General features: G+C 39.7%; 2 protein-coding genes across 2 annotated transcripts in view; one reads left to right on the top strand and one right to left on the bottom strand.

Moving 5' to 3' along the window:
* Nucleotides 1–7,322, top strand: part of LOC137296768 (uncharacterized) — a 46,370-nt gene extending 39,048 nt beyond the window's left edge. Inside the window, exons 14-20 of the mRNA XM_067828614.1 lie at nucleotides 106–173; nucleotides 337–521; nucleotides 1,273–1,326; nucleotides 2,124–2,184; nucleotides 2,594–2,818; nucleotides 3,174–3,251; nucleotides 3,660–7,322. Of these exons, the coding sequence (XP_067684715.1) occupies nucleotides 106–173; nucleotides 337–521; nucleotides 1,273–1,326; nucleotides 2,124–2,184; nucleotides 2,594–2,818; nucleotides 3,174–3,251; nucleotides 3,660–3,739 (751 nt within the window). The 3' untranslated portion in view covers nucleotides 3,740–7,322. The remainder of the gene's footprint in view (nucleotides 1–105; nucleotides 174–336; nucleotides 522–1,272; nucleotides 1,327–2,123; nucleotides 2,185–2,593; nucleotides 2,819–3,173; nucleotides 3,252–3,659) is intronic.
* Nucleotides 7,323–10,306: 2,984 nt separating this feature from the next.
* LOC137297378 (alpha-1,6-mannosyl-glycoprotein 2-beta-N-acetylglucosaminyltransferase-like) lies at nucleotides 10,307–11,104 on the bottom strand. The gene has a single exon (XM_067829381.1). It carries the CDS (start codon nucleotides 11,102–11,104, stop codon nucleotides 10,307–10,309), a length of 798 nt encoding a protein of 265 aa, XP_067685482.1.
* Between the last annotated feature and the right edge of the window lie 3,794 nt (nucleotides 11,105–14,898).

Genomic DNA, 14,898 nt, shown 5'->3' with positions numbered 1-14,898 from the left:
AGTGTGCATGTTGTACTGATCTGCGTTGTGTTTTACCAGGGGTCCATGGACCATGTGTCTGTCCGGAGTGTGCATGTTGTACTGATCTGCGTTGTGTTTTACCAGGGGTCCATGGACCACATGTTTGTCTGGAGTTTGTCAGCTGCTGGGCAGTTCAGATCCTAAAGAACCTGGTGAGTTGTAGCTTCATTTCCATCCAATCTTTAGAACAACCTTCTGGTCACACCAGTTACTCACCATATCACTGATCCCTTGCAACAATACCATGTTTGCTTGCTCCCTCCTTCCCTCCCTCCTTCACTCACTCACTCTCTCACACTTCTCTATACATTTCAGGGGTCCCTCAGACATTTAAGGGTTTCGAGGTGACATGTCAGTACCTCCGCCTCTACATCCGCAACAACCATGGTGGCAGCTGCATCTGTTTTCAGGGTGCTCAGTTACATGGCGTGGAGGGAAAGGTGTCCTCAATCCTGGACAACTGCAACATTGTCGAAAACAAGGACAACATCATCTGTCAGGTACATCCTTGTCTGCCTTGTGAATCTGTGAGATGCTGGACTGCACAAAAGAACTTGCTGTATTAATAACAGAGTGTTTAGAAAGTTCAAACAGCAGTCATATTTGTAATCAACTCTTTTGCTGTCAAACTAAACAGAATTTCAGTTGGTCAGTGAGATGATACTAAGGCTTTTTACCCTGAATTCTTCATTTTTGACATTATTTTTTTTCCTGATTTTTTTTTTTTTTAAATGTTTTTTTTTTGTCTTTATGATAGATATTTCCATCAATATTCAACTCACATCTTCAGTTATTGACAAGGACAACATCATCTGTCAGGTACATCCTTGTCTGCCTTGTGAATCTGAGATGCTGGACTGCACAAAAGAACTTGCTATATTCAACTCACATCTTCAGTTATTGACTATTGTTTCTGTCATGATTCTTACTGATTTATAGACCCATGAAAATATGTGATAGAATTGATTATAAGCAACCCAAGCTTGTTACAAGAGGCAGCTAATGGGATCTGGTGGTAAGATTCGCAGACTTGGTTGACACATGTCCTTGTGTAAATCGATGATCATGCTGTTGATCACTAGGTTGTCTGGTCCAGACGAAACTATTTAGAAACTGCTGCCATATAGCTGGAATATTGGTGAGCGCAGCATAAAACTAAACTCTCTCACTTATTGATGTACAATATCACCAAAGGCCCACAACAGTTATTTTTGGGGACTGTTTCACCCATTGTTTGTTCTGTACTTTCAGGAAGCCAACACATACCTCAAGTTACTGAAGATGGAGGATGAGGCTATTAAAAAGGTGTGCTGACATTTATTATATTAGCCTCTTTGATCTGTGAAAGTTACAAGAACGCTGATAATGCAACGGTCATATTCTTGTGTTGTTGAAAATGCAGTGTGGGTCACATTTATCCTCTCCTTAATGGTGTGATATCATAATGAAGCATGGTATATATACAAATGTGAGGAATAATAAAGTATACATTTATGTGTCTTTTTAAACTGGTGTCCTTTCCAGGGCCTAGATTTTTTAAGCTCTGTTACCGCTAAGTGGTAAGTGCCATACATTGACTTGTGCCTGTCTTAGCGCCAAGATAGTGGTAAGTGCCATACGCTGACTTGTGCCTGTCTTAGCGCCAAGATAGTAGTAAGTGCCATACGTTGACTTGTGCCTGTCTTAGCGCCAAGATAGTAGTAAGTGCCATACGTTGACTTGTGCCTGTCTTAGCGCCAAGATAGTGGTAAGTGCCATACATTGACATGTGCCTGTCTTAGCACTGAGATAGTTGTAAGTGCCATACATTGACTTGTGCCTGTCTTAGCACTAAGATAGTGGCAAGTGCCATACATGAACAATGACTTACGACTCTCTTATCATGCAGATAGTGGTAAGTGCCATACATGAACATTGACTTACGACTCTCTTATCGTTGAGATAGTGGTAAGTGCCATACATGAACATTGACTTGTGCCTGTCTTGGCAGTAACAGCTTCGAAAATCCAGGCCCTGATGTCTAAATGTCAGGGATGTCAAAATTACAGCTCTGTTGTAGTGTATGTCTAGTGAGACTAATGCAATGGTTGTTGCATTTACAGATCTGTGGCTCTGAAGACACAACAGAATTACTGAAAACACTCCAGAATTTGAGAGAAAATGGTAGGTAACCGTAGTAACATGACATAAGGAATATTGAAATCAGGACCCTTCAGTTAGTTGTTTGTTGCCTCTTACAGCAAGCATAGTTAATGAAGATCAGTTCTAACAAGGATTTTCACGAGTCCCTTGGAGAGATGAGTATTCATTTCATATCAAGGTGACAGGGACAGTCATCCTAATATCCTAAGATGCAGATATGCATCCCCTACATCCCAAGACATGCTTATTGTAATTTGTGTTACTAAGACCATTTGTACTGACCAAATTCCATTCACGAGGTGACAGCTCATGACAACAGAAACCATGATAAGTTGAGCCAGTTGATCAATTTGATTTTCATTCTCAACTCCTTGAGGTTCACACAAACAACATTTCTTTTAAGGAACTAAATCACTCCTTTTTCTTTCAGAATTTCCGCTGTCCACCCTTGACTGGCTGCGAGTGCCAATCACATTGACGCGGGCTGAGGAGCAGCTGCCAGACTTTAGTGTCCAGTCTGACCCCGATGTTTGCCAGATGGTGGAAGCATACGTGGATGGCGGAAAGCTTGCAGGAAACACTCGAGTCAGACTTATACCCAGTGACAACGATGAAGCGTCCATTGCCATCTTCTCTGAAGTGTCATTCAAAACAGGTACTTTAGACTGTTAGCTGGTAGTGAAGGGTTTTATATATGTCTTCTTATGAATTCATGTGTAGTTATATTTTAATATTATATTTCCATTAGCCATTTACAAATTTTTCTGTTCGAAGTATTGCCCTGTGGCAATAGGTCATGTTGATAAGAACTGTGTTAAAGGAAACAAACCAGAGTTTCCCAAGAGTAGATCTAGACCAGTTTTCATTGTAAATATTTGATGGGCAATCTAGGCATTGGTGAATAAATAGTGCAGCAAACAACGTTCTGTGTAGCAACTGTGTAACAGAGTGACATGCTTCAACTGATGTGCTGTCCATGGTGATGTTACTCACTCACAAACTATTTTCAGCTGGAAGTTTTACAATCAAAGTCCGCAGTGTCGCCAATCCAGATCTATTTGTTGAAGCTCCAGAAGTGATCGAAGTCCGTAAGTTGTGTTAAGAGTCTAATATCGCTTGTTATTGTGCAGACAGTTCAGTTCTTCTGTAGCATGTGATAGATCAGTTACCTGTGATATCAGCAGGTAGGTTGGTTCTGTAAATAAGATATCATTTGAAGTCATTTCAGGAATTAAACTGATATCATCACAGGAAAATCAGTGGTACATGTGATATCATAGAACAGTCTGTTGTACATGTGATATCACAGAACGGTCTGTGGGACATGTGATATCACAGAACAGGACAGTAGTAAATGTGATATCTTCACAAAGGTTAATTTAGTAATATATGTGATGTCAAGTTCAGTCATGAGTAATATCAGAAGTGTGGTCAGTTTGTTTATTTTTTACATTAACACTGAAATACAAATAAACCACATTGTGTCTTTGTTCCAGGTCCTGCCAAGAAGTCATCAAGTGAAATTGATGCAGCATTTGATGAGATTCAGAGCATGCTACATGATCTTACATTCTGAACAGGAAACAGTTGTCATGTGACACATTTGTAAGCATGTTGTGCCTCAGTCTCTTCCAGTATGTCTTTAGTACATGGCACCAACTTGAACACGACACCAACATGTACATGGCTATAGATGAACTGTTCTGTCATCAAAGGCTATCTGATTGCTGTGGGTTCTGTTCAAGATTTGATGGACAAACTATAGTTGGTGTTCCGTGAGACAGGAGTCACACTTTGTGGATACTTCCTCCAGCGTCAAAGCCAGAACAAATGGCAACAAATTGTATCACCTGCGTGATTATGTATTAACATGTGATAAAATGAGTACATATGTGCACAATACACCTATATGTATTCATGTGTCCAGGTACCGGTATGCATGATGGGAACCAGTCAATGGTATGCCTGTTTGTAAGTCATTTTCTGTGTACCTGTACATTTACGTGAAACACCTGTGGGAATATGATTGTGCTGTGCTGTATAAAGGTATAATGTCGCCTACAGTTGTGTGTATGTTTGAGGGTACATTCCAAGGTCATTTACTTTTGCATGTCTCATTGTCAAACTATCTCTGACCTAAGATGTGTTCTACTTTCCCCACTTTACACAGCCAGAAATGTCAGCTGTGGTCTGTTTTCCATGTGATCAGTTATCTCTCTTGTGTACCCCTTACGTTCAAACACACCATGATTGTTCTTTATGCCGTATTAGATTTATATACCATGTTTCTTATATTTACCTTGTTTTTATTTGTTAATATCCCGTCAGAACATAGATGATGTGACGACTTCATGAACAGTAAATGGTACAGAGTGTCTTCTCAATATACATTCATGCTGTCGTGCAAAATACTACATGTATATAGGTGTCATATAGAAGACACGTTCATGACGACTGGATGGGTATAAACATTAAAGGGAACATAACAGCAGTGTGTCAGACTTGACCAGCTTACCACTGTCTAGCATGTGGGAACATATATATCCATACTGAGATGGTGTGGTGGGTCAGTGGTCTAGGTCATGATATGAAGTCTGTTGACCAGGGATTCAAACTTTGTTATGATTCTTATTCTCAAGGTTTTAGATTTTTTGTTGAATAAGTACCTGAAATAGTTACTTTAAGACTTTTAGAGAATGTAAACAATTTCTTATTTTGTCAAGACTCTACTACTTATATGTATGAATTAATATGAAAGAATTGAGTTGGTCAGTTGTCAGATGATGTTTGACGTAGACATTGGTCACAATGCAAGGTGCTCATAGACATCAGTAAAGACTTCAGGATTATATTTTAGGTTATTAGGTATTCACAAGGTTTCTTGAGGTGTTAAAGTTTTCAATGTTTACTCATGAATTTTCAACTTCCTTGTGTTTGTGGAAGCATGGAATAGAAATCTGCTGACTATGCAGTTTCTAGTAACTTCTAATTGTTCATATTCTTGTGCTACTCAAAACAGTGAAGCAGATATTGCTATACGTATTCAAACACCATTGCATCATAGTAATAGAGACCTTTGTAAATACTTCTCGTAGTCCCAGACCCAAAGGAGCCAAACACGATGAATATGGAAGGAATACATGGGGACAAAACTCTTGTTTGGAGACAACAGTAAATCTGACATATCAAAGTTCAACACAATTGTGTCGGACTGTACATGCCTAGTGCACATGAAGTGGAATGTAGTGTTATTGTATGATTGACTCACTGCAGTTCAGTGTGTGTACAAGTTACATATGTGTAATGTACATGTTAAGTACGGGTTATGTATTGTCATTGTGTGATTGATTCACTGCAGTTCAGTGTATGTATGTTACATATGTGTTATGTACATGTTACGTAGTGTCATTGTATGATTGATTCACTGCAGTTCAGTGTGTGTACATGTTACATATGTGTTATGTACATGTTATGTAGTGTCATTGTATGATTGATTCACTGCAGTTCAGTGTGTGTACATGTTACATATGTGTTATGTACATGGTATGTAGTGTCATTGTATGATTGATTCACTGCAGTTCAGTGTGTGCACATGTTACATATGTGTTATGAACATGTCATGTAGTGTCCTTGTAGGATTGATTCACTGCAGTTCCGTGTACGTACGTTATATATGTGTAATGTACAGGTTATGTACATGTTATGTACATGTTATGTAGTGTTAGGCCGGCGTTCAATCGATCAGTGCTGATCTGAAAGAAATAACAGCATGCCAGTTAACGAGGATATATCAGAAAATTACACAGTATTGCTATGTTATTCAGGTTCAGGTGTGTGAATGGTCAAAATAAATTGTTTATTATTTTATATACTAACATACGCAACTCACCGTTAACCCTGATAATGTAAAATATACTCTTTGATAGGAATACACAAAGTAGTGTGTATTTTCATTTGCCCGGTTTGGACTGTCAACATTTGATGGATCTATTTATAGTTCTGTTGTTCATATTGACACAGCTGTAGGGTTGTTCATTTAAAGTAAAATATTTTGTTATATTACAGACAGGGTGTTGATTTCTTACTGTTAGTGTTTGTTTTCTGATTTGATACAGTGATTACGAAAAAAGTGCATTTAATATGTAATAATCTTCATTGTGCAAATCATCTTTCAGATACATTATCATAAAATATACTTATTTAACATCATGGTATTGTAATCAGCAGTGCATAGATTCATATGTAAACTTGTTCATTGATTAAAATGTACAGTAATAGTAGGAAATATTTATTTGTCAGTTTAATGATCTAAATAGCTGATAAACTAATCTGAATACAATACCTCATGGCCGGTGTAACAGGCACGACCACTCCCAGTTGTTATGGAATTTGTTCTTGAAAAATATGATGGATTTGTTTTTCATGTCAGTGTCGCATTGAGAACAGTGGATAGAAACAGGAAATATTTCAATGGATGAGAGAGTTTCTTTTTTGATGAGACATTTCAGTAAACTGCGTACTGTTATAGGCCGTTGCTGATCTTAGTTGCCACATTTGTACGCAGCAGGCTTGTACCAATAAGGATGTTTCCTGAAATGTTGGATCATCATAAACAAAGGAGCAATCATCCATAAATCTTGACCTTACTGTTGCTTACCATTATATGTATAATGCACCTGCATGTGAGCATCAAATACACCTGCAACCAACTGTGGAAAGTGTAGCTGTGTGTCTGAGTTGGAACCAGTCCTCAAGACTGGCTGGCTGACTGACTCTGTGACCCAGAGAGGGTGACATTGTCCTACCTGCTTTGGTTTGATGAGCTTTGCACCTCAAGTTGTTTTCCCCCAGCTAGAGGTTGCATTTTGTCTTCACCTTGTGTCCCTCATTCTCTTCCCACAGAGGTTACTCCTGTCATATCTTCCTACGTAACGTAGGAAGATATGAGTTATGTAGGAAGATATGACAGGAGTAACCTCTGTGGGAAGAGAATGTGTGTCCCTATGAGCAGTTCAGTCATCTGTCACCATCAGCTGATCTGGCCATGTGATGTACTCACACATCCAAGGCATTATTGTACAGAATTGAATATCTTTGTTACATATTATCAATAAGTCATGAATATTTCCTACATACTCAACAATAAATATTGCAATAGACCTTTATGTGGTGTTGTTCTCTTCATCACTTCAGAAATGTGAGATTGCGGCAAGATTTCATACCCGCATTCCTGGACAACAGCGGCTGCAACGCGAGAGGTGTGTACTAGAGCATTGTCTTGATGTAGAAGAATACCACGTCTTGCCCCGGAGCTTCTCCTTGATTGACTGTCGCACTTGCCTCAACAAGTTAGCGTAATATTCCCCATTCATTGTTCTTCCTTTTGGTAAGTAATCTATGTGGATGACGCCTTTGCTATCCAAGAAGACTGTCGCCATTACCTTCTGCACTGATCTGGAGGCTTTGAACCTTTTGGTCCTGGGAGAAGTGACATGTTTCCATTCCATGGCTTCTTGTTTGCTCTCAGGATCATAGTGGTGGATCTAGGTTTCATCACAGGTTATTAGCCTAAAGTGAAAATCTTCTGGATTCTTGTATCTGGTTAGAATGGAGTTGCTTACGGTGACCCTTGTTTGCTTCATTTCATCTGTAAGCATTCTTGGCACCCATCGTGCGCACACCTTAGACCTGACGAGATGTTCATGAAGAATTGTCTCGATGGATCCGTGTGAAATGCCTGTGGTCTCCTCTAACACGTGGAGTGTGATTCGATTGTTGTTGGGCGACCTGGACGGGGGTCATCTTCAAGACTCTATCATGCTTTAATTCATTGACCCATCGTTTGATGGTAGCAGATGAAGGGGAAGACTTCCCATAAACTGCTGAAAGCATTTCTTCAATGTTCTTCACCGAGTGTCCATCAAGATCTAAAAACTTAATTACTGCTCTATACTCAATTTTATTCATTTTCACTGCCGTGAGGTGGGGGGGTGTCTCTTTCTGTCAGTGTGAGCTGTTCAATAACTTCTGAGAGTAGGATACCAAAACTTATATATCACATCAGCTACACCCCAAGGTTCAATGTCGTACCATAGGCTGTGACACCTGGGTATGAAAAATTATATATATTAGAGAGAGAGAGAGAGATGTTCGATATTTGCCCATAATCCCTGTGTAATTCATCAGCTTAAGGTTTGTAGTTGGTTCCCGCAAGTTATGAAGTTAGTGGAAAAATCAATCTTTGATGTAACCGGAGAGAGAGAGAGAGATCCATTGCTACTTTTTGACATACGCTGAGACAAACAAAGAGAAAGCCTTAACCTGGTTGTAAACAATCTTTATTCACATGTCATTTGCATTTAAATAAAGTTTCCAAAGTGTTCGCTGTTTTGATAAACCAGTTATGATTTTGTTTGATACTCAACATTTATGACATGCAAAGATTTAGGCCAAAACGCTCCTGTTCACATGTTCGATATTTGCCCATAATCCCTGTGTAATTCATCAGCTTAAGGTTTGTAGTTGGTTCCCGCAAGTTATGAAGTTAGTGGAAAAATCAATCTTTGATGTAACCGGAGAGAGAGAGAGAGAGAGAGAGAGAGAGAGAGAGAGAGAGAGAGAGAGATCCATTGCTACTTTTTGACATACGCTGAGACAAACAAAGAGAAAGCCTTAACCTGGTTGTAAACAATCTTTATTCACATGTCATTTGCATTTAAATAAAGTTTCCAAAGTGTTCGCTGCTTTGATAAACCAGTTATGATTTTGTTTGATACTCAACATTTATGACATGCAAGGATTTATGTGATATTTGTTACCTACAGCGACATTTTTAATCTTCCAAAGAAAATTAGTTTTTGAAAATTTTTTAAATTTGTTGTACTTACCGAAAGTTCCATCCGTTGTCTCTCGGATGAATAAGATAGATATGAAATAATGAACACTAAGTCGTGCTATCTCAATTGCATGAAATAAGGGAACCAAAATGGTTCTATTTTCGTAAAGCTTGAGGTTGTAAAACATGAAAGAAACCATTAAATGCTTTCAGAACCTCTCTAATCATTAACACGTGCATGCAGAAAAACATGACTTTGGATGTTCGGCAACACACAATCCATCTAATCACAGGTATGTTGTTGGTATTTGTAGATAATTTAGAAAAGGGGCTTTCAGCTTCAGTGATCCAGCAACTTGTCACGTTTCGAGAATACTAATGGTAACTGATTTTCATAAGAGGTAAATGTATTGACATTGCTTTGGTAAAAGGAATGACAATTCGCAAGCAATTCTATTTTGGAGACCGTGTACTTAGCTGTGTACACTTTTCGTTGGAATCGACCATATATTCTACTAGATTCTATGCACACCATTATCGATAGTCACATCACATTTCACAGTCTATACCGTCAAATGTTAAACTTCAATAACTGAGATATATAAATAGACATCTAATTGTGTGTAATATTGGAAGGAAGTATCCCGGCACATTATGAGTAATCAATACAGAAATGTTATGAATGAAACTTTAATAGGTATCTCCCGTCGATAAAACATCATAAAATATTTCTGCACGTCCTAGTGTCTTCATCATTGGTTTTGTTGGCGCGTCTCTCCAGGAACTAGCAGGGATGTAATTTATATCCAGCGTTATCGCACTCCTCAGCCAAACCATTACAAAGTAATATTTCTGTAGGCAAAAATACACTGAACACTTACTCCCATGGAGGCAAACAACTGCCCAGTTTTATATGTATGTATACACATTTCCCTCAAAGAATTAACATTATAGTTCCTGCTTTGGGGTCGAAACAGATATTTCAGGTGTCAAAGTCAGTGGTGACATTTACCAGTGGACAAGTGATAACAAGACATAGACAAGTGATGACAGCAGGTGTTAAGGGAAGGGCGAGCAGGTCATATCTCCCCATTACATAGTCCTATAATCTTGATTTTACTGTCTGTAGGGGATGAGTGTATTTCATAATGTGTATGCTTCTCTAAAAAAGCCACACCACCCCACCCCCCACCACCACCCCACCACCACCCCCACCACCCCCACCACCACCACCCCACCAGGCCTTGCCTTCTGTCAGGCAAGTTTAGTGGAGATTATGTTTTGTTCACCTCAGAAGACTGGTCAACGTCAGGTTCGAACACCTTTATTGAGCAACAGAATAGTTTGTTCTGTAAGTTTCTTTCCACCAAGGAAGCTCTTACACAGTCGATGATCTCGCGGGTCCATCCAACCTCCATTGACAAAAGCATGTCCGGGTTCAAAGCCCACTTCTGGGTTATGGATCAGCGATATTTTTTGGGGAAACAGGTACTCCTCGTTTTCTATCAACAAATTGGTTACTTGATGTTTAATACTTTCCGATGAACAACCTTCAACGTTTCTATGGAAACCATGACATAGGCCAATGTGGAATACTCGACCAGCAGATGGCTGAAGAATATTTAGCGACCCCGTCATGCATTTCAACACCGTTTCCTGTAACGCCCAGTCCCAGTTGTAGTCGTCATATGTGCAGAACACGTGCGAACATGCCTTGAACTCATTCCAGAACTCTTTACCGAACGCCATTCCACGGCCGACCCCGACATACCATTTCTCTTGTCTGACAATGCCGGACATTCCCCTGTACGACCAGGTTGGTATTTCATCATAATCTCCAAGAATCATCATTTTATATCTATCTGGTTCAGATCTTCTAATCTTATTCATTTCTTTTAGAATATAAATCACGTCTTCAGCGACGTAATAGTCTTCATCGAGTCTGAGAATTGTCCCTTCAAAGTCCTTGAGAATCCGAATCTCTTCTATCACAAAATGCAGTTGCCACAACCAGTGGTGCTTCATCTGAGCGACCTTGGCTTCTCGGTAATGGCCATAACTGTCCGCATTATAAGCATTGTTGCACATCCGCTTCCGGGCCGCCATGACTGATATGTTCCAGGGACAATCATTTGGATGTTGGCCGGGGAAATCAGACGGATAAATTTGAATGGAATAGGGATAGAATATCTGCAGAGCTGGGAACGTCTTAATATCATTTATAATAGCATTTATGTTCTCTGAATAAACATCATGACTGAAAATGACCAAACATTTATTTATATACCTTGCCCTTTCTAAAGATTCAATGAGGTATCGAAGTTCCTCAATCCTCTGATGCACCTGTATCACAATCACAACACTCTCCGAGTCCAATTTTAATCCAAGGCGTTCCCCATTCCGAATAAATTGTCGTATGTTAAGTTTATCAATATGCTCTCTTAACTCGTCGTGGTTGCTAATGTTGAGAGGGCGAGGGGAGGTAACCTTGCGGACACCTGCCTGAATGCTATCACCAAGGACTTGATTGATAAGTTTATCCATGACTCTAGATCCATCTGCACCCAGAGAATTAAGCACAAAGTACATCTCCCACAACACAAATGCAAGCAAACAAATCAAAACTGTTCTTTGATAACATTTTCTTCGTATCAAAGCCATGGCGTCGACAACTCAGCTGCTGATGGTGTCAGCTGCCAGTGGGCTTGAAATATATGTACATTCAACACTGTCAGGCTCCAAAATGAGCAGCCATCCTGCCGCAGAAGTTAACCACGTAAGATGATAACTCAGCTGGCTTCTCTGTGAATATTTCGATGCATATTTTATGAGAAAGCGTCAATATACCTTGGAGAAGCCATGATAGGAGGTTCTTGAAGAGGTCAATTACTAATTTCATCTACAGGACACTGTCCCCAGACAACCAGGGCTGTAGACAGATTACTTCAGTTCGGCATTGCTGTGTATCCCAACAATCTTGCCTACAGAGCAAGTGGGACTATATGGGACAGGGGTTGAGAGGCGTTTTTAGATTTCATTTCAGAACATGTGTTGATATTGGATACACCTGATTCAGCCAGTCAATAGGTTCAAAGGGTAACGTGATAAGGTATCACTAGTATCTTTACCCAACAAGGAATACGGTCACAATAACGACGATTGTGAACGAGTGACCTTTTGCAGTTGGTCGCTCGCTGTCTACACTTGATATTGAATGCATCTCGTACCCACTTACTATCAAATTGTTGTAGACACGGTGATGCTCAGCACTGAATATGCTAGGGTACATACGCTATGGTAATTGTAAATAATCCCATCACTATCACGTTCACGTAAATTCCGAACTAAAGATCAGAGTTTAATCTAAAGGTCAAGCTATGCTGAGACGACTGCAACATTGCTAAATAAATTATCTGGTGTTGAGTTTTTGTGAAGGCATGTTTAAGTGTGCAGCAAGAGTCTGTTGTTAAGAACTGTAATTCTAGCTGGGTTACCATTTACTGAATAGTTATCAGTTATTACACTGACAAAATATTATTAACTGGGGGAAATATGCGCTTCACTGTTACATATTCATGTCCGCTGAGACGAGAGGTGGTTTAACGTCATGTTCAAGATAATTGCACAAATATAGAAAGGTAGTGTTTGCGTGCATGCCTGCATGCCGCGGTTTGTACGTGTATGCGTGTGTGCGTGTGTGTTACTGGTACCGAAAATAGATATATTCTTTCCCGACTGAGGTACAATACCACAGTTTAACATGACTGCCCCACTCAAACACAATACAGAGAGACAGATAGATACTTTTATAAGCACAGGCCACGTTGGCCCCAGGCCATTACATGTATATATTATGAAATTAAGTACAGGAGGCTTAGCTAGGATATACTGACAAAAAGGAATTATTGACAGGCTTTAAAAGCTTGAAAACAATATTTTCCAGCATTTTCATTTCTTTAACATTTTTGTTTGCATTAATAAAACGAAATTATAGTAGGTTGACCTTGTGATGTAATAGTTCTTGAAATAGTTCTTAGTTCAGCATATTTGGGGCATACGAGCATGAAGTGGAACTCGTCTTCGACTTCCATTAGATTACACATTGTGCACAAACGTTCTGTGCATGGTACCCGGGAACTGCCGTAGCGTCCAGCCTCTATTTTGAGTATGTGGGATAAGAGTCGCAGTTTGCATAGAGCTTTTCTGTGATTATGATTATTTATATTCTAGAGGTAATCATCAAAAATAAAAGTGTTTTAATATTCTGTATATAGGTGAAGCGATGATGAGTTTTCCAAGTTGGACTGCCAAAGTGTACTGTAATTATCTTCTAGTCTTCATCGGAACACTGGGATGTCAGAGTTAGCAATATATATCCAAACCTGTTTGGTTCCAGGGAAGATTGCATTTCGCAGGTCTATTTTGAAGAGGTTTGCGTCATTGAGTTTAATATTGTTTGTAAGATGATGTTCTCTGTAGAAACAGATTTAAGCCAGTACTTCACCATATCACTTGTCTGATGATAGGGAAGGGGAGTGTCCAAGTTCTTCATATAACTGTATGTTACTTGTACTGTCCTTCACACCAAGTACTTGCTGTGTATTCTCTCGATTTTGTCTCCTTTCCCATATTTCACTTCAATAGTTAAGGACTGTTGTTACACAGGAATCAAAAAGTTCAATCGATGTTCGGATATCCCAGTTACGTTTCCTGATTTCAGAACAAGCTGGCTACGGTTTAATTCATTCAGTACCGAACGCCAGCCAGGAAACAACAAGTACCATCTTCTAACGCGTTTTGGTTTGACGCAGTCGGGGACTTTCCTCACCGGAGCCACGGAGCCTATCCACTACCCACATGGGACAGGTTCATGGTAATATGAAATATGGTAATAAAGTACATACGTTTAATTTTATTTAGTTAAGCACGGTATAAGCGAGACATATCCAGTCTAGCGGTATGCAAGGTGATCAAGAGGTAAATCTTGACTTTGAAGCCTTTGCAAAGCTAAACTGGACAGTGATAATCGAGTGAGTGAGTTTAGTTTTACACCGTTTTTAGCAATGTTCCAGCAACATCACGGCGCGGGACACCCAGTCTAAGTAAACTTTTCCTCAGTACTTTTCGTTACACTCCAACAAAACCTTATGGGAGGTCGTGTCAGGTAAACTTTGAGATTGACCAATCAGAACACAGCTTACCAAATCGCGAAAGTGCTCATTCGCACATACCTTTTGAACTTTTCATCCCGAAAAGGTTGGTACCCGAACGATTCCGAATGCTATTTAGCGTACGCTTCCGTGATGCACACGGCGTACGTACAGCCATAACAACGGTGAGTAAACAGTCGCAGAAAATAGAGTTTTTGGCAATACTCAAGGGTGTTATCTTGCGGAAATATTAGCTAATGATAACCATGTCAACAGAAACCCAAAAGCGTATATACTGCAGATCAAAAAACTGTGTTATATGCGGATTTTTGTTTGTGGAGAGATCTGTGTCAGTGACCTGAATAAGTCCCCCCGATCCCTAAATAGTGGCCGTTGTCTGGTTGGTTAAATTTATTTAACCGTCTCGTTATTGACAGGAAGGTCATTGGTTGCTCAAAGGTTACCTGACGCGACCTTCTACTAGGTTTTGTTAGACTCAGTGGTGGAGTGTAACGAAATACACTGAGACTAAGTTTACTTAGACTGGGGGACACCAGAAATGGGATTCATAGATTGTCCACGATGGAAATAGAACCCGGGTCTAAGGCGTTACGAGCGAACGCTTTTACCACTAGGTTACCTTGATTGTGAGGATGATATGTCAGGTGTCGCCGTGGTCCACGCTGGGGACTAGTTGCATCTCATGTATTCGATTCCGTCTGATAGTTCACAAGATAATACGATTGGCTA

The sequence above is a fragment of the Haliotis asinina genome, chromosome 9 (genome assembly GCF_037392515.1).
Source record: "Haliotis asinina isolate JCU_RB_2024 chromosome 9, JCU_Hal_asi_v2, whole genome shotgun sequence".
NCBI classification, from domain to species: domain Eukaryota; kingdom Metazoa; phylum Mollusca; class Gastropoda; order Lepetellida; family Haliotidae; genus Haliotis; species Haliotis asinina.
The sequence above is the reverse complement of the archived record's forward strand: the minus strand, read 5'-3'. Positions and strand labels throughout refer to the sequence as shown.